At 43.3% G+C, this 20,922-nt stretch overlaps 1 protein-coding gene across 7 annotated transcripts in view; it reads left to right on the forward strand.

The window, feature by feature from the left end:
- The window catches only part of LOC124139082 (short transient receptor potential channel 3-like), a 66,421-nt gene extending 45,960 nt beyond the window's left edge, over positions 1-20,461 (forward strand). For 2 of the 7 annotated variants that reach the window (XM_046506085.2, XM_046506087.2), the window contains 4 exons: positions 11,967-12,053; positions 14,453-14,522; positions 15,179-15,187; positions 19,463-20,461. In XM_046506085.2, coding sequence (XP_046362041.1) covers positions 11,967-12,053; positions 14,453-14,522; positions 15,179-15,187; positions 19,463-19,908 — 612 coding nt within the window. In that variant the 3' untranslated portion in view covers positions 19,909-20,461. The remainder of the gene's footprint in view (positions 1-11,966; positions 12,054-14,452; positions 14,523-15,178; positions 15,188-19,462) is intronic. The other 5 variants (XM_048394179.1, XM_046506088.2, XM_048394180.1 and 2 more) reach the window with 3 other exon arrangements.
- Positions 20,462-20,922: the final 461 nt, after the last annotated feature.

Here is a 20,922-nt window from a genome sequence, read left to right on the forward strand (position 1 = left end):
TCATGTGTCATGGCATATATTGTTATGTTTATGAGTTTTGGCCGTCTGTCCTTGAGCTTCCTTCAAATAGTTGGCTGGTTGGTCATTTCAGTTTGTTTGTTTGTTTGATGTTTAACGCCGCACTCAGCAGTATTCCAGCTATATGACGGCGGTCTGTAAATAATCGAGTCTGGACCAGACAATCCAGTGATTGACATCATGTGCATCGATCCACGCAATTGGGACCGATGACATGCATCAACCAAGTTAGCGAGACTGACCACCCGATCCCGTAAGTCGAGTTTTACGACAAGCATAGTCGCCTTTTACGGCAAGCATGGGTTGCTGAAGACCTATTCTACCCCGGAATTTTCACGGGTCGTTATGATTATGTTTATGAGTTTTGGCCGTCTGTCCTTGAGCTTCCTTCAAATAACATTGGTAGAAAGCACAATTATAAATAAAAGTAGACAGAATTTGAATAAATCCATTCTGTCTTAGCCAGCTGTCTGGCTGTCCTACATGAAATGTTTGCAGTTGTTACCACTGACAAGCCTCAAATATTATAATCGTTATATGTAAGCAGCACTGCATTAATTGTTTGATCAGAGAACTTCGTTTAAGTGACGTATCAAATAATGCCATGTATGAGGCAAGTATGTTAACGGTGGAAGAGATCAACCACAACCACAACCACAACCACAACCACGCGTCAATACCATCCACTCGAAGCTCAATGTGTTAACAATGAAAGCAAATATCTGGCGTTGGTTCAGAAAATGATCATTCAAGGGCTAAAAATTACCACCAAAACGTCTCAATGTGTTGTCTGGGCAGCAGAAAAGCTTATGATTCTGTACCTCACGAATGGATTTTGAAGTCACTGGAATGTATTGACCTCTCCGAGCAGTTTCTTGTTTTACTTAAGTCTTGAATGAATGGTTGGTCAACTCAACTTGAGGTCAGGTGAGGTGAAATGGGGTTTAACGTCGCGTCCATGATTATTGCACTTATATAGCGACGTGCATGTACGTGTGTGTGTTTGTGTGGATGCTTGTACTAGTCCGGACTGATGCCGATTTATAGTGCTAGCACACTGAGATACCATGCCGCAGTTTAACATGAATACCCCACTCAGACACAGTATACTGACTCCGAGCCGACCAGTCCTTGTTTTAGCCCCTTAATGCCGAGCGCCAGACAGGGTAACAAGAGGTACCATCTTTTAACGTCTTTTGATATGACGCGGTCGGGAATCGAACCCCGGACCTTCTGCTCTCCGGGCGGACCCTCTACCACTAGACCACGGAGGCGGTCACTCAACTTGAGCAGGGGCAGGTGGTGACTTGGGAACCCAATTCTACAAGAAGGGGAATATTTAAGGGCGGTTCTTTTAGTACTTTGCTTTTCTGTTTGTCGATAATTCCCTAAAGCGTTTTGCTTTGCAAAGAGGAAGGTTATCATCCGGGACCTCCTCAGCACAGATCACAAACCCCTCTTACTCATCTACTTTACATGGGTGACCTTGAAAATTTTTCCAAAGGAGAATCCACTCTAAAAATGCAGGTTCTCCCTGTGGAGTCCTTTACTAATGGTATTGGCATATCCTTTGGACTCAACAAATGCAACGTTCTTCATCTGAAACCTTGCCAGGAAGAAGAGGCAGGGATCAGTCAGTTTGCTTTGGGGAGGAGTTATCAACCATCTCGTGGAAGGTCAGGCCTATACGTACATAAGGGTTTAGGTTAGCGACAAACCCAAGGTTGCCATCATCAAAGGAAAACTTCGGGCAGAGTAGATATGTTAACTTAAGAAAATCAGGAGTTCAGAGCTGAACGCTTGCTATAAAGTAAAAGCCACAAATATCTATGCTGTTGGGGTCCTTTCGAATTCTTTCGGTATTCATGATAGAATTGTTTTGTTCACTTTTGCACACATTTATTTGTCTGATGATCCTCTTGTTAAGCATGTCAAGACTCATCATGACAACAAGGCATTCCACAGTTTTCCTAAACGAGCCAAGGATGTGGGACATAATCTCAATATCAATGTTGATTTTGTTGATGGTTCTGTGCTCCTGGGCGGTACAGAAATGAGTGTCAACCAAGCGAAGTGCCATATCTTATCAGAGAGGAGAGGTTATATGAACGTCCATTGCATCGATTTTGTGTGCAGTGTGTTGAAAGGCGCAGCAACCATGCAGAGTCCTTAGGTTGGGTGAAGTCAGCTGGCTTGAAAACCGCCAATGTGCATCAAGCTATAAATATTAAATGCAGATTATGGAATGAATTTATTGAGACTGTCCAACGGCACAAACACAGCACATTAAGCGACATGATGGAGTGGCTCGATCCTTTTATTACCATCCTCGCCTTGCTTGTGTTTTTGAGAGGTCACTGAAAGAGACTTGACTATTTTACCGTTATTGAAGGTTAAACTTCATGGTCAAATTTCCTTGTTTAGATTTTGCCAATCCGAGCAAATATTTCGATTCATATGCATAACGAAACACATCAGCTTGGTTGGGGAACGTAATTGATGCCCATGAAGAAATCTACTTTTTGTCTACATGTTGTGGACTCCCTTCAGGGTCAAGTGGAAGAGCGTCTACCCGGCGAGCGGGAGGTCGGGGGTTCGATTCCCAACCAAAACACGTTAAAAGATATTTGTTGTCACCTTCATGCACCAAATTGCACTTAGATCAAACAATTGATGTAGGGATGGTTTAAAAATGGTTATATTATTTAGGTCTTGTCAGTGGCAACAACTACAAACGCTTTTTGAAGGTTAGGCAGGCTAAAGATACAATTTTATGAATTTTGATCATTAATATAATGCCGTTTGGTCACACCAACCTTCAATATAGTAAATAGTTTGATAACTAAACTATATTTTAATAAAAGCGTACTTAGTTTGGATATGTCTTTCATATTGATCATCCCAATCATACAAATTTAATCAAAACAATATTGTGATTTTATTGAGCCTGTTGCAAAAGGTTGTTCTGAAATTGAACAGTGAGTGAGTGAGTTTGGTTTTACGCCGCTTTTAGCAATATTCCAGCAATATCACGGCGGGGGACACTAGAAATGGGCTTCGCACATTGTACCCATGTCGGGAATCAACCCGGGTCTTCGGCGTGACGAGCGAACGCTTTAACCACTAGGCTACCCGACCGCCCCTGAAATTGATCAGATGACATATCAGCATCCTTCACCTAAAACTCCCCACAGCTCCCAAAGGTATTGAGTAATCTAGCATGTTTGTATTATACTCATAGCTTACACTTTAAGGGCTTGAAATGCGTCAACAACAGGATATTGAAATCCATGTGTGTGTGTGTGTGTGTGTGTGTCTAACACATCTGAGCTCGAGGTTCTTCTGAACCTATCAAAATCCGATCGATTTTACACAGAAGCTATGCTTTGATAGACTAAATCAATAATTTAGATATATGGGTATAAAAGTGGTTTTGTGTTTGCTGTGGAGGTGAGATGAGAGTAAATCGATTTAGCTGGGAAGAGACTTTGTCATTTTGACGAAACTGATTGATTCCTGTTGATTGATGGTTGGACACCGGTACTTGGCGACACCTGTCGCCCGCAATAACGTAGCTGAGAGACAATTTGGAGAGGTGCGGTGTTGTTGTATATGTTTAAGTATTAGCGTGGGAAGGGGGGTGAAGGTAAAGTAGTGGAATTAAGGGATGGGCGAGGTAGATGCAGTGCGGGAATTTAGGAATGGGCGATGTAGATGCTGTGCTGGTATTGTGGGATGGGCGAGGTAGATGATGTGCTGGTATTTAGGGATGGGCAATGTAGATGCCGTGCTGGTATTGTGGGATGGGCGAGGTAGATGATGTGCTGGTATTTAGGGATGGGCGATGTAGAGGCAGTGCTGGTATTGAAGGATGGGCGAGGTAGATTATGTGCTGGTATTGAGGGATAGGCGATGTAGATGCAGTGCTGGTATTGAGGGATGGGCGAGGTAGATGATGTGCTGGTGTTGAGGGATGGGCGAGGTAGATGATGTGCTGGTATTGTGGGATGGGATGGGCAATGTAGATGCAGTGCTGGTATTGTGGGATGGGCGAGGTAGATGATGTGCTGGTATTTAGGGATGGGCGATGTAGAGGCATTGCTGGTATTGAAGGATGGGCGGGGTAGATTATGTGCTGGTATTGAGGGATTGGCGATGTAGATGCAGTGCTGGTATTGAGGGATGGGCGAGGTAGATGCAGTGCTGGTATTGTGGTATGGGCGAGGTAGATGATGTGCTGGTATTGAGGGATTGGCGATGTAGAGGCAGTGCTGGTATTGAAGGATGGGCGATGTAGATGCTGTGCTGGCATTGTGGGATGGGCGAGGAAGATGCTGTGCTGGTATTGAGGGATGGGCGAGGTAGATGCAGTGCTGGTATTGTGGGATGGGTGATGTAGATGCAGTGCTGGTATTGTGGGATGGGTGATGTAGATGCAGTGCTGGTATTGTGGGATGGGCGAGGTAGATGCTGTGCTGGTATTGAGGGATGGGCGAGGTAGATGCAGTGCTGGTATTGTGGTATGGGCGAGGTAGATGATGTGCTGGAATTGAGGGATTGGCGATGTAGATGCAGTGCTGGTATTGTAGGATGGGCGAGGAAGATGCTGTGCTGGTATTGTGGGATGGGCGAGGAAGATGCTGTGCTGGTATTGAAGGATGGGCGAGGAAGATGCTGTGCTGGTATTGAAGGATGGGCGAGGTAGATGCAGTGCTGGTATTGAGGGATGGGCGAGGTAGATGCAGTGCTCGTATTGTGGGATGGGCGAGGTAGATGCAGTGCTGGTATTGAGGGATGGGCGAGGTAGATGCAGCGCTGGTATTGTGGGATGGGCGAGGTAGATGCAGTGCTGGTATTGAGGGTTGGGCGAGGTAGATGCAGTGATGGTATTGTAGGATGGGCGATGTGGAGGCAGTGCTGGTGTTAGGATGGGCGAGGTCGATGCAGTGCTGGTATTGTGGGATGGGCGATGTGGAGGCAGTGCTGGTAATGTGAGATGGGCGATGTGGAGGCAGTGCTGGTATTGTAGGATTGGCGATGTTGAGGCAGTGCTGGTATTGTGAGATGGGCGATGTGGAGGCAGTGCTGGTATTGTAGGATTGGCGATGTTGAGGCAGTGCTGGTATTGTAGGATGGGCGATGTGGAGGCAGTGCTGGTATTGTGAGATGGGCGATGTGGAGACAGTGCTGGTATTGTAGGATGGGCGATGTGGAGGCAGTGCTGGTATTGTAGGATTGGCGATGTTGAGGCAGTGCTGGTATTGTGAGATGGGCGATGTAGAGACAGTGCTGGTATTGTAGGATTGGCGATGTTGAGGCAGTGCTGGTATTGTAGGATTGGCGATGTGGAGGCAGTGCTGGTATTGTAGGATTGGCGATGTGGAGGCAGTGCTGGTATTGTAGGATGGGCGATGTGGAGGCAGTGCTGGTATTGTGAGATGGGCGATGTGGAGACAGTGCTGGTTTTGTGAGATGGGCGATGTGGAGACAGTGCTGGTATTGTAGGATTGGCGATGTGGAGGCAGTGATGGTATTGTAGGATTGGCGATGTGGAGGCAGTGCTGGTGTTGAGGGATGGGCGATGTGGCGGCAGTGGTGGTATTGAGGGATAGGCGATGTGGATGATGTGCTGGTATTGAGGGATGGGCGATGTGGAGGCAGTGCTTGTATTGTAGGATGGGGCGATGTAGATGCAGTGCTGGTGTTGAGGGGTCGGCGATGTGGAGGCAGTGCTGGTATTGTAGGATGGGCGATGTGGAGGCAGTGCTGGTGTTGAGGGATGGGCGATGTGGAGGCAGTGATGGTATTGTAGGATGGGCGAGGTAGATGCTGTGCTGGTATTGAGGGATGGGCGATGTGGAGGCAGTGCTTGTATTGTAGGATGGGCGATGTGGAGGCAGTGCTGGTGTTGAGGGATGGGCGATGTGGAGGCAGTGCAGGTGTTGAAGGATGGGCGATGTGGAGGCAGTGATGGTATTGTAGGATGGGCGATGTGGAGGCAGTTATGATATTGTAGGATGGGCGAGGTAGATGCAGTGCTGGTATTGAGGGATGGGCGAGGTAGATGCTGTGCTGGTGTTGAGGGATGGGCGATGTGGAGGCAGTGCTGGTATTGAGGGATGGGCGATGTGGAGGCAGTGCTGGTATTGAGGGATGGGCGATGTGGAGGCAGTGATGGTATTGTAGGATGGGCGATGTGGAGGCAGTGCTGGTGTTGAGGGATGGGCGATGTGGAGGCAGTGATGGTATTGTAGGATGGGCGATGTGGAGGCAGTGCTGGTGTTGAGGGATGGGCGATGTGGAGGCAGTGCTGGTGTTGTAGGATGGGCGATGTGGAGACAGTGCTGGTGTTGAGGGATGGGCGATGTGGAGACAGTGCTGGTGTTGTAGGATGGGCGATGTGGAGACAGTGCTGGTGTTGTAGGATGGGCGATGTGGAGACAGTGCTGGTGTTGAGGGATGGGCGATGTGGAGACAGTGCTGGTGTTGTAGGATGGGCGATGTGGAGACAGTGCTGGTGTTGTAGGATGGGCGAGGTAGATGCTGTGCTGGTGTTGAGGGATGGGCGATGTGGAGACAGTGCTGGTATTGAGGGATGGGCGATGTGGAGGCAGTGCTGGTATTGAGGGATGGGCGATGAGGAGGCAGTGCTGGTGTTGAGGGATGGGCGATGTGGAGGCAGTGCTGGTTTTGAGGGATGGGCGATGTGGAGGCAGTGCTGGTATTGTAGGATGTGCGATGTAGATGCTATGCTGGTATTATGAGAGTAGGGATATAGATGATATTCAAATGAACAGCTCACACATACTTTCTTGTTAGTAAAACGATACTTGAGTATACAAGACGCGCCTAATTTGAAGACATTTAGCTTGTAGACAATTATCATAGTGAAAACACTCAGTGGGAGAACGATATGATCAAAAAGGCAGTGTCATGCCGCTACTCAGAACACGTTGTGTGTTAATTTCAGTTAATAGTTTCAGACATACGTCATTACCGCAGTCAGTCAACTGGGCTCCCTGTCTTCGTTTCATCGGGACCCGTACCGCCATAACGGCGCCCCACGTTAAACAGATCAATTAGTCAGAAACTGTCCATCATGCAGCCCCACATAGTAATGATTGCGCTGTTGCCGACATTAATAACTGGGGCAATACCGAGTGGATGGATGTATTGCCTCAATGTTTTCTGTTTATTCATTAATAAGATCGGGGATTGTCTTGCGTGTTAGTGCGTGATTGTGACTTTGATAGTGACATACTTCTGCATCACTTGCTGGCCATGACACTCAAAGGGGCATTATGAATCGCTGAATAATTAACAAGCGGTGGATGTACGGCTAAATCATTGTAAATTTGAATAATGAGAACATCACGGATTTATGTGTCGATGAATATCTGCTGTGACGTGTTTTCTGGAATCGCTGAAAATAGCGGGGATGTAATGTGTGAATGAGTGAGTGAGTATGGTTTTACGCCGCTTTTAGCAATATTCCAGCAATATCACGGCGGGGGACACTAGAAATGGGCTTCACACATTGTACCAATGCCGGGAATCGAACCCTGCCCTTCGGCGTGACGAGAAAACGCTTTAACCAGTATGCTACCCCACCGCTCCCTTAGCTATTTTGAAGATATGTACATCAACCGGATGTCAAGCATTTGAATATAAAACGTCAACGCGAAACAATCTTATTTATTTGCCAGTACAGATTCCAATAGACGTAGAAGACAAATTAACGGTGAAACATATATAAATGGCTCACTGAAAAAGGTTAGCATGTCCTACCGTACTGGTGGCACCGGCCACTCACACAATTTGCATAAAAATGTATGTTTGTTCCTCGGTGACGTACAGCAGTACTGGGGGCACGGGTGGCCCAGTCGTCTTAGGCGCCGCGATTCGCTGTCCCTTGGGCACGCCAGAAACCTATGATTGTGGGTTCGAATCCCGGTTCGCCCCGATTATGTTTCTAGGTTTGTCAGCACCATACCCGTGCTCGTGGGTTTCACCGAAGTGGTAAACGTCTGAGACCTGTATCACTTCGGGCTTTCCTCCCACATTAGGCTGACACGCCGCGATATAACTGGAATACTGTTAAAAGCGGCGTTAAACCAAACTCACTCACTCACTCACGCACAGCAGTACTTCTGTCACCCGACGACGGCATGTAAATAATCGAGTCTTGACCAGACAATCAAGTGATGGACCAGACAATCCAGTGACACATAAGGCAAGATGAGGTGAAATGAGATTTACCGTCGCGTTCAAGAGTGTTCAATTATACCACTCACCATAAGTTGAAGAACACCCTATTCTTGTAATATGACTATTGTTTATCTGTCATGACAGATCGACGATGGTAATATGACAGATTCGGGCGAGCTTTAACTTCTTTTGAGTAGTATATGTCACGGCGTGTCAGCTTTGTGGGAGGAAAGCCCAAAGTGTTCAGCTGTATTGTAGCCTAGCTTCGAGTCAAAGAGCACAGGTGTATTCAACTCGACCTTCAGGTCAAAGAGCACAGGTGTACTCAAGTCGACCTTCAGGTCAAAGAGCACAGGTGTATTCAAATCGACCTTCAGGCGAAAGAGCACAAGTGTATTCAAGTCGACCTTCAGGTCAAAGAGCACAGGTGTATTCAACTCGACCTTCAGGTCAAAGAGCACAGGTGTATTCAACTCGACCTTCAGGTCAAAGAGCACAGGTGTATTCAAGTCGACCTTCAGGTCAAAGAGCACAGGTGTATTCAAATCGACCTTCAGGCGAAAGAGCACAGGTGTATTCAAGTCGACCTTCAGGTCAAAGAGCACAGGTGTATTCAACTCGACCTTCAGGTCAAAGAGCACAGGTGTATTCAACTCGACCTTCAGGTCAAAGAGCACAGGTGTATTCAAGTCGACCTTCAGGTCAAAGAGCACAGGTGTATTCAACTCGACCTTCAGGTCAAAGAGCACAGGTGTATTCAAGTCGACCTTCAGGTCAAAGAGCACAGGTGTATTCAACTCGACCTTCAGGTCAAAGAGTCCAGGTTTATTCAGGCAAAGCATAGTTTGGCTCCTGCATATTTACAGGAACTAATTGTACCATACACGCCTACACGTTCTCTCCGATCACAAGATCAACGTTGCTCGCGGTGCCATGGTCACGTACCAAAACATATGGCGATAGGTCATTTCAACATGCTGGTCCATTCCTATGGAGCAATCTGTCACAAGAAATCCGAGAAACAGAAAATCTGACAAACATTAATAGGACGCCCAAACTTGTCTCTACAAGAGAGCCTTTGACTAGATCAATCATGTTCTTGGCGAATTTGAGCAGTTGTTAATTGGAAAATGCGCTATACAAGTTCTTTATTTAATTTAATTTATTTAAATATTCTAACCAAGCTTCGAGTCAAAGAGTAAAGGTGTATTCTTGCCAAGCTTCGAGTCAAAGAGTACAGGTTTATTCTAGCCGAGCTTCAAGTCAAAGAATACAGGTTTATCCTAGCCGCGCTTCAAGTCGAAGAGTAATTAATGGTTGTCACCCGTTTGGAAGCTATACACCAAATATAAAACGCCAACGTAAAAGACAAAGTTAGGTCTTGATGTCTGTACTCTTTCATTTTAATGATGTGGAAGAACATGTTTCGAAGGATGCTCCGGAACAAGAATTAATATAGTTAAAGATACGAGGTACGACTTATTCGTAGAACTGTTTTATTACATTAAACTTCTCTATGATTTTTCTAGGGAGCCACAATCACCTTTACTACATGATCATTAATAATTTGCACATGATGAATTTTAATACTATAATTGCATATCATGAATTATAATATTATTATTGCACCCGGTTAATGAATGTTTATACTAATATAAACTGCCAGGGAAAAGAAAGTAGACACTTGAAAGTTGGATTTGACCAAAACATTACAAATGCTATCCAAACGGTACTGGGCTGGCAACAATCACCGAAATACAACTATGACACCCGTATGAAATACATCACCATCGAATAACCATTTCCTTGTTTTATGTTTGCCGACACACACGGATGTATACTTTCCTTTGCCCGGCAGTATATTTTGCATATGTGAATGTCTATACTATTGTTGCTTATGGTGAATGGTAATACACTCTCTCAAAAAAGAAACGCAACTCCTATATTTTCAAGATGTTTATCTCAATATTCAAGTTATTATAACACATTTATTATTGGAGACAACAATATGAAATTTGGCATGGTGGCAGTACAGTTATGCAAGTTTAAGTCCAGGCTTCGACAGTTCTCTCACTAAAATTGACTTGACGCAAGGGGGCGTCTTTCTCAGTACCTCGTATGAGCGCCACGAGCTGCGATCACAGCATTACACCTCCTAGGAACAGAACGGATTAGACGCCGGATTCTTTCCTGAGGGATTGCTCTCCACTCTTCCTGCAGTGCAACGGCTAGTGCAACCAACGTCTGCATCGTACTCGTCGGTCCAGATAATCCCAAAGATGGTCGATTGGGTTGATGCCTGGTGATCGGGAGGGCCATGGTAACACGTTGACGTTAGAATTCTGGAGAAAATTCACTATTGCATGAGCAGTGTACGGCCGGGCGTTGTCGTGTTGATAGAGCTCCCTATGTTGGTCGATAATCGGCAGAAGATGAGGCTGTACGACGTCATTGATATAGCGCTGGGCTGTCAAATTGCCACGAATGATCACCAAGTCTGATCTTTGGTTGTAAGACATGGCTCCCCACACCATGACGCTCCCTCCTCCAAATCTGTCGACCTGCCGAACACAGTTCGGGGCAAAACGTCCGTTTCCTCTTCTATAGACACGCTTGCTTCCGTCACGGCGTTGTAAGAGAAAACGTGATTCGTCACTAAACCAGACGCTCCTCCAGTTTTTGAGGGTCCATATCCGAACGTTGGTGCACCACCTGAGTCGTTGGCGTCGATGTTCGTGGCGTAAAACAGGTCCAATAAGTGGTCTTCTTGCACGTAGACCGGCCTCTCGTAGACGGTTCCTAATTGGTTGTGCGGACACTCTTCTCAAACCTGGCACCTGTGTTGCAGTGACGGTAGGTGTGGCTAGCCGGTTACGTAGGTGGGTGACCCGGATGAATCGATCCTGAGGTTGTGTGGTAACCCTTGGCCTACCACTTCTGGGGCGATCTTCAGTTGCATGAAACTGGGTGTATCGGCTCCAAAGTCGGGAAATCGTTGTTTTATGACCATTGAGGTGCCGGGCAACGTTTCCAAAGCTTTGTCCGGCCTCAATACGGCCAATGGCGATATTTCGATCTGCAGCACTCAACCGTGGCATATTCGACCTTGTCTTTCGGTGAAAATGATAGAGTGGATCGCTAATCAACACGTGCTTTTATAAACCAATACTTCTACTGCTCTTTCCATGAATTGCACGTGCATGAGGCTTTTGGCATGGGCCACGTGAAAATTATGCTCACTATGATAAAAGTAACAATAAAATGCCCTTGTGCACGAAAATTGGTGTGTTTGGACGCTTACGTTAATCAACAGTGTACATGGTATAAGTGCATATCAAAAGATTTGTATTTACAATCAATATTTTTCTCCTTGGGGTTTTCTCACATTTTTAGACTGGGGTTGCGTTTCTTTTTTGAGAGAGTGTACTATTATTGCATATGGTGAATGATAATACGTATTGCATATGGTGACTGGTAACTATATCATTGCATTCGGTGAATGATATTACTAGTATTGCATATGGTGAATGATAACACTATTATTGCATATGGTGAATGATCATACTTTTATTGCATTCTGTGAATAATGATACTATTATTGCATATGGTGACTGATAACATATTATTGCATATGGTGAATGATAACATATTATTGCATACGGTGAATGATGATAATATTATTGCATATGGTGAATGGTTCCTCCACTTTCGCCCCTGTTGCATGTCTTATAACCTTTCAGACAAGTGACCTTGAGTTATCCAATATCGACAAAACTGATACAAAAAGCGAATGTTCGGTCACCTCTATGGAGAAACATAACAGACAGGTAAGACTGGATAGACAGATATTGCCATGGTAACATGAAGCCATCAATTGACGTCACACAGTACGTTATTATCTTGAATAAGTATGGAAATCAACATTTCCATACAATACTGCATTTGTAAAGGTGTTTTTTCTCAATTATTTCATGATATAGTAATCATATTATAACAATGACAAATGTCCAAACAGGTGTCAGGTTAACGATTTAATTATGAATTTAATGCTTGAATTGTTTTCCCCTCTGAGTCAGGAATGGTATGGAAGCATATAGAGTTTCCTTGTTTGATTAGAACATACATTGACAATTTAACGTTGAACGTTAAATTGGTATACAGGTCCACACCTGGTACATAAGTATTGCAAAGCATGAAGGTAAAATGTTAACTGCAGCAAAAGCCCGTTGGTATTTACATGAAATTAAATAATGTTAGACTAGAGACAAGAAGAAACATATCCTACGCCCTCAAGGATAAATGGTCTTACTTATCCTTGAAAGGGCATCTCAATGTTCATTTATATTAGGGGGAACGGGTGGCCCAGTCGTCTAAGGCCCCGCGATTTGCTGTGCAGAGTTGCGTCCCTTTGGCACGCCAGAAACCTATGATTGTGGGTTCGAATCCCGGTTCGCCCCGATTATGATTCTAGGTTTGTCAGCACCATACCCGTGCTCGTGGGTTTCACCGAAGTGGTAAACGTCTGAGACCTGCATCACTTCGGGCTTTCCTCCCACATTAAGCTGACACGCCGTGATATGACTGGAATACTGTTAAAAGCGGGGTTAAATCCAACTCACTCACTCACTCACTCATTCATTTATATTATGGAGATCAATTAATATGTAAAATACGGGTTATCTTAAAAAAAGAATGTTTGACAGTGTCTCTCTCATTTTCATTTAAAGCTGTGCAACTGGTATCATTCAAACCTTTTAAAACACTAAAATAAATATCACCAAAGAAATTTCCCTTTGTGTCTATCTATGGTAACCTGGTTACGTTTCAGAAGGTCAAAATAAAAGTCATCACAATTTTCCCGTCTCTTTCAAACTGCTGTAATCTCAAATGGAGCATACAAAAATCCATAATTTCATTATAACTTGTGTAATGAACCAGCAAAAGCCAGGGAGAAATTTAATTTGGTCAAATTTTAAAAACAAAACAATAAACTATTTTTTCAGCTGTGCTTCCACAAATTCATAAATTAGAACATGTCACAGTAACTATATACATGGAATGTGAAAAAAATGTTTGATAGTGCAACTACAACGATTGGTTTTCTTGATTTAGAATACATTTAAATGATACAAGTCTACCTTTTTTACCTTCCTGGGACATTTGCGAAACCATCACACAGTGTAAGCATTAATATTTAAAGGAAACTGATCCAGTCTTAAACATACATTTGTTGAAAGAAGACACACGTGCTGACATTTGATACGACACCATCCTGGTGATGAGGGCTGGAAAGAATTACAGGGATGACTGATGCAAATACGTTCTAATTTCAAAAGTAACTGTCACTGTCAAACAAGGGAATATGTTAATATTATTGTAGTGGAACGTTTCAATTGTCATCATAGAGGGATTAAAAATACAAAGGTAATTGGGTGCAAGTACAGAAAACTCACGTTAGTCCAGACCTCGGTTGGCTGGAAACCTGTCTTTCTGGACACTGGATTACTGATAGGAACGACTCTGAACACACAATGCTATTTAGAAAGTGGTCAAATGTAACACATGTTATATTTGGGGTACCACTTTCTGAGTAAAGTACAGATTCTCGTACTTTTGGGGGGTTGAGTCCCGCCCGGGATTCGAACCCACACTGCCAGAGTTATGCTGACTTGGTGTGCTGGCGATTAGGTGCCTCACTCTGGCAGTGTGGGTTCGAATCCCAGACGGGACTCAACCCCCCAAAAGTACGTGAATCTGTACTTTACTCAGAAAGTGGTATCCCAAATATCACATGTGTTACAGGGACTACTTTTTTTAACAATGATTCCTTTATCCTGAAATATGTTAATCCGCACAATTCAAACTACAAGGGCACAATATGGATGAACAAGAGTTTGCAGGTTTTCTAGTTTCAAAAGTCGTAAACAAGGAGACGTCAGCTCTGCCAAAGGAAAGCATTGCCTCTATATTTACGTAAAGCTGGCTGTAGATTATCAGAACCCTTTTAACAGTGTGAGAACAATTGAAAAAAGGTCATTTTAGGTTCGTCTTTGCAGTTGTGCTGTCCGACATTACCGTGTATAACGCATAAAAAGTAAGGGAAAGAACTACACATTTTTCTGTTTTCTGTTAGCAGCATAGGAAATGAATAGTCCGTGTTTGTTTAAACATGGTGTTTTGAAAGGGGTGAGGTCAGGGGTATTTCATGGCCTTTGTTATTCTGCAGGACCTGTACTGTGTCCTGATCAGGCGCTACACAAGAGAAGTTGAAAGACAGAGAAGTGAAGGGGACGACGGTGAGTCAGAAACCAATACATCCACAACATTATACGCTCTGAATCTAATACGCCCAAACAAGTTTTAAAATGCATATTCACCTTTTAAGTTAGCCTGATCGAAAGCGATACCCTTCTTAGATAGGTGTATGGCATTCTCTCATTTACATGGATTATCTGTCTTACTATTATTATACAAAGCTTTTCTTTAGAAATATTTTGTTATGTCGTATGAATGTTCTGATTATCATCAATTATAAGCATGTGCTATGTTGTACTCCTATTGTAAAATACACTTTCGAAATACAATTGTATAAGGAGTTATTTGAGACAAAAAAAAACAAAGCTCACATTTGGCATCTGTCTGACATTTTAGTATATACTCTGCAATCTAATTTGGCTTCTGAATATGAAAACGTTGGACCTGAACTTATTTTTTGTTTTTTTTGTTACATAAGATGGTTGTTACATCAGAACAATCTACACTATTTTAGAAATTGTAGACAACAATAGTTTAGCACAAGGATGTTATATGGTGTCTAATGCTGGTTGTGGTTTTCTCAATCATATTTATTCACATTTTAAAGAATTTCTTGTTTTACTTTTACAAGATGCCATATTTTACATATATGATCTAATTTGCCTGATTATCAACTGTTCAATTATTTGACTTCCAGCACCACACGGTTAGTATGTCGGAGAAGCAGTGAGGTAGATTGTAGTTAGGGGAATAGCATCTGGACACGGTTTCACAAACATGCTAAAGATATGTTGCAGTATTGTCGAAGCTGTTTTCGTAGCAACGACCAACAGGCAATTTTAAGGCGTTGACGGAATAGACAACAACTCGTCAGTTGGACATGACATACAAAGCAAAGCTTGATTTCGGAGACATCACACATATTAGAGTTATCTGTACTTCACGACAGGCGGATCCGAAAGTAGGCCATGATACTGATAAGGGTTCTACCAAATTCTACTTGCGCAAAACGATCTTAGCGCTGCGGTAATCGTAACGTCCGTACTTTAGCATAAACTTACGATTGTCATATCGCTTTGTGTAAGAGGTCCCTAAGGAATATCATCTTAAGCAATATAATAGTTAATGTTTTTGTTATATATAGTTATATATATATATTCAGAAAAATCACGAAAAGAGTGTCGGTATGTAGAAAATCGGTTCTGCGCAATGATGGTCAAACTGTATAGACACTGAAACTGAAGACCTCAGTACACCGGAACAGGTTCCACCCATCTCAGTGTATGGATGTGGCAACACCAATACATTATTCTTGGATTATGATAATCATAGGGATAAAAAAAAAATCGAGGAACGTGTAACTCGACACATCAAGACATCTTGAGGGGAAGCAAATATAAAATGTCAACACAAGGGAATAAATACCCAGTCTCGACTATCCCACGAAACAGAGGGGTAAAAGACAAAATAGCAGTGAGAATTATATGAATGGATCACTGAAAATCAAAGATGACACGAGGTGATCGCATCTTTCTCTGTTTGTGGAACCGTTACCTGAGGGGCATGTTAATGCACATTTATTCCAGGCCTGTGCATTGCCGCCGAGGACAATATATGCACACCCACTTGGTATTTGGTATGTATTTGCGTGGTATATACATGCACAGCTTCTTGCCCATTCAGAACCGCTCGTGCCATTCCGGTTATAAGACCACACGAGTTATACGGAATGAGACGAATGGTTAATTGCTTGCCAAAACGGCTTCTAGCAAGTGCGTGATCGTCCCATGTTTGCTTGATGCCCCTCCGTGCACGATATATCAGAAGAGTTATCTCCCTTTAGGTCGATTCCTTTCGTTCAATGTATCTGGTTAATGATGTGTGTCTGAACCAGCAGAGGCGGTTTTTCGCACGCATGATATCGTATACTTAATCTTTTAGTTTGGATGGTTTAAAGACTGGTATGAAAAATACTCAGCTTTGAAATTCGGTAACATGGTAATGTTAAAGGGAGATCACTCAAACGATTTTATGTTGTCAATAATGATCGGTGTAGTTACATAGAGTCCTTAAGATTGGCTCGTTATCGAGCCTTATTTGGTAAGTTAACGGTACATGCAATGTGTAAATCAATGTACTAATCTGTAGTTTATCATTACACCATACTAGAGATGTAAAGTGTGTTTTTTTTCAACCTATATGTGTTCCATGTGCAATGTTTCAACAGAACACAGAATAGTTTAACGGCATGACCAAATTCAAAGCTTGTTTTTGAACGATCGCAGTCATAATGTGAGATATAAAACAATAAAATGTTAAATGCATTACAAAGTACAAAGGCTGACAAAACATATCCAAATTTGTTAGGTAAGAGCCCGAAGCACTGATCAGAAAGATATCAGTACAATCAGTTAATTAGTTTTGATACTCATCTCACCCTATATGGTGAAATATTTAGCAAATATATTAATAAAAGCATTCATCACGGAACAAAGAAGCAGAGTTTAACCAAAGAGACGTCACACAGTTTACAACTCCCCTGCACGTTAATGATGACATTCAAAGGCGTGTCTTGAAACACTTGCATGTTATAATTTATAAACCGGGCGTTCTTGCAAGGCGGGGCACAGGTGGCCCAGTCGCCTAAGGCACCACAGTTCGCTGTGCAGAGTTGCGTCCCTTGGGAACGCCAGAAACCTATGAGTGTGGGTTCGAATCCCGGTTCGCCCCGATTATGTTTCCAGGTGCTTGTGGGTTTCACCAAAGTGGCAAACATCTGAGACCTGCATCACTTCGAGCTTTCCTCCCACATAAAGCTGACACGCCGTGGCATAACTGGAATACTGTTCCAAGCTGTGTCAACTCACGCACATATGTTCTAACTATGAAGTAATGGAATACAACACGCCTCAATTAATGACACTGGGCGTATTATGGACAACGTTGTTGTCAATGAAGCATGTCATTGGACCGCATCAACACACATTGTTACGGTGCGCATTTGGGACTGTGGTCATTGGCATGGGCAATATTTGTAACATATATGCACTGTAATGTTGTGAGGAGATACGTCCTATTGTGGACTGGCTGCATGGCTATGTCAATGATGCACTTGATGTCACTGTAGGAAGCACACCACAATAAATGCATTCACAGTCACAATCACATTTCATTCTTTGGATTCTTTGTACAAAGATATAATCATACAGGAATATCAGTCATCGCCATGCTCATCTTCCCGAGGCAAGCGTGTCCACTAGCCTATATCAAAGCCTAGTTTCTACCCTTGCCACATCATACCACCTTTCTTGGATCTATTCTGGCGCCACCCCGGAGTTGTGCCCCTTGTTATGAAACAACGCGGTGTCCAATCAGATCGCTGTTCTTATCTCGTATAGCTTCGCAAAGATGGCAACTACCATCGGCGACGACAGAGCCGATCAGATAACGAAAACATTCACCGCTGACACAAGAACATAGGCAATTTGGGGGGGGGGGGGGGGGGGGGAAGGGTATAAAAGATGAAAAAGATATGTCAACAAAGACAGGGGTAAATCACTTTAATGCGAAGGTGTACCAGTCGCGGATGTTGATTTTATTAAACGTTCACTGATTGGACTGTGGATTAGTGCGATAATCCAATCATATTTAGCACAGGAAAGTGGGCTTGGTGTGGCAAGGTTGGAAACAAGACTTTGATGATAAGGCTAGTGGACGCTCTTGACTCGGGAAGATGCGCCATGCTAAATTACCTTGCCTTCAACACAGCTCTACCTTTTCAATAGTTATGTGTATAGATGTGTCAGTTGAATTTAACAGCACAGGTAGTGACAAAACCAGGTTTGGACTGAATGTATGCACCTCCATTGAACCACGTCATCTGTTTCTTTGGTTGAAAGGTTTTGATTAAAATACCTGCTGACAAGCTCTGAAAAAAGGTTTAACCAGTAAAACCTGAAATATAATATATTGATCTGTAATTGTTATAATTAATTACATTAAGGGCGGCAGGGAAATCAGCATACGGAACACTACACAGTAAAAAAATGGAGAATTTTTTTCAGAAATTAAAAGTGTGTGAGTGAGTATGCTTTTAAGCCGCTTTCAGAAATATTCCAGCTATACCACGGCGGGGGACACCAGAAATTGGCCTCGGATATTGTACCAATTTGGGGAATCAAACCCGGCTCTTCGGCGTGACGAGAGAAAGATTTAACCACCAGGCGTCTCCAATGTCACCCGTGACACATGGGAATGTTTCTCTAGGGTTGTATGATTTCCGCCAACTGTTGTTGTAGCTGTTCTTTGTCAAATAAGGACCGAACTGATCACATAAAATCATATTCCACATCGTAATTTGTCTGCACCTTTATGTATCCGCCGATCTCACAATTTTGTAAAATTTTGTATGGTTGGTCGCAACAGAAAAAAATCAATTGAAATATGAAAACTGAAATTTTAATGCTTATTGAAATAATTACTAAACATGTAGAAGGTTAATGTGAAGCGGTCAGTCATCAATATACCAAGTGAGAAAAAACAATATATTTATTTCAGTTTATTTCTTTATACTAGATACATTATATGCGAAACCCTATTTGTTAGAAATCTCAGGGGCGTTCGGGTAGCCTAGTGGTTAAAGCGTTCGCTCGTCACACCGACGAACCGGGTTCGATTCCCGACATGGGTACATTGTGTGAAGCCCATTTCTGGTGTCCCCCGCCGTGATATTGCTGGAATATTGCTTAAAGCGGCGTAAAACCAAACTCATTCACTCACTATTAGAAATCTCTGCTAAACGTCGATTGTACGATTGTCCATTGTAACTTCATTGCTCTGTTTAAACAAAATTAGAATACTTTAAAACATGTCAAGTGTGTCAACAAGTATATCAAACAAACCATCAGAGGGCACCAAGGTTGGTGTGATTGGTCTTTAAGAACATACTTTACCGCCATTGCCATTGGACTGTTTCTTTCAGATGCGTCTGAGGACATGCTGCGGAAGCTGATCGAGCGGGTGACCTCCAAGATTGAGAAGAAGATAGAGGAGCTCTACTCTCGTATCATGAATGTTGAAAGCAACGTCAACAACGTCCAGGAAGGCGAGAGCGACATCGTCAAGCTCCAGCAGGAACACACAGGCCTCATCAAGGACGAGGGTAAAAGGAGGGATGTGGAGGGGGAGAGGTTCCTCCATATGCTGGACCAAGCCAAACTGGAACTTCTGTCCAGGATGGAGGCGGAAAGAATCGAAGTTATCCGAATCTGGGAGGAACAGCTACGGGAAGTGCTGCGAAGACTCGACGACAGCAGAAGACGGGTGGCTGATCGGGTTGCTGATCTGGAGGCACTGCACGCTGCGGATGAAGCTGCAAGACGAGCGGCAGGTCTTCCGAGACCCCGTAGAACTGGACCCGATGAGTAGATGGTGTTGCTATGGGTTAGAGGATATATATCGGAGCCATAGACTACTGTTATAAATTGATGATGACGAAACTGACTAGTTGTGTTTTGGGACTGGATGAAATTTTCTTCCGATTAGGAGATATCTGATCATTTATTGTCGTAGTATTCTTTGAGGCAGTACAGGTACTGTTTGGTTCTCTGCATGGGTAGAAATGATTTTATTTAAACTATAGGTTCTGTAGTAGATCATAGGAGTTGAGCTTACATTTCAAAGATGCAGTGGAAATCTGTAACTGTCCATCTTAAAGTCTTTTTTCAGACATTCAAATGTATACTGCCGGGCAAAAGAACGTATACACTTGACTTGATTCGACCAAAACATTACAAACGTTATTAAAACATAAATAGGCTGAGAACAGTTCCTTAAACACTACAAACGCATTCATTTATATTAGGGGGCACGGGTGGCCCAGTCGTCTAAGGCGCCGCGATTCGCTGTGCAGAGTTGCGTCCCTTGGGCACGCCAGAAGCCTATGATTGTGGGTTCGAATCCCGGTTCGCCCCAATTATGTTTCTAGGTTTGTCAGCACCATACCCGTGCTCGTGGGTTTCACCGAAGCGGTAAACGTCTGAGACCTGCATCACTTCGGGCTTTACGCCCACATTAAGCTGACATGCCGCGATGTGACTGGAATACTGTTAAAAGCGGCTTTAAACCCAACTCACTCACTCACTCCCTTTTAGCCACCAACAAACATGAGCGTATACTTTCTTGTGTCCAGCAGTTACTTTGTATATGTTTTTGTCTGTAATAGACCGACAATTCTCGCCCATAAACACATCAATGATAGGAAGTACTGGTATCATTGCTTACAGGTTTTCTTATGTGGATTTAGGCGGATATTTGTATATGTTTTCAATCACTAAACTAACTCAATGTAAACTAAGGCTGATTATTTGATCAAAATATATGTAACTTTTTGCACAACTACTGTACACTATATGTCGTGTTTTCTTTATAAAAAATATGATT

This window comes from Haliotis rufescens, unplaced genomic scaffold (genome assembly GCF_023055435.1).
Source record: "Haliotis rufescens isolate VD_foot unplaced genomic scaffold, xgHalRufe1.0.p SCAF_13, whole genome shotgun sequence".
NCBI lineage: Eukaryota > Metazoa > Mollusca > Gastropoda > Lepetellida > Haliotidae > Haliotis > Haliotis rufescens.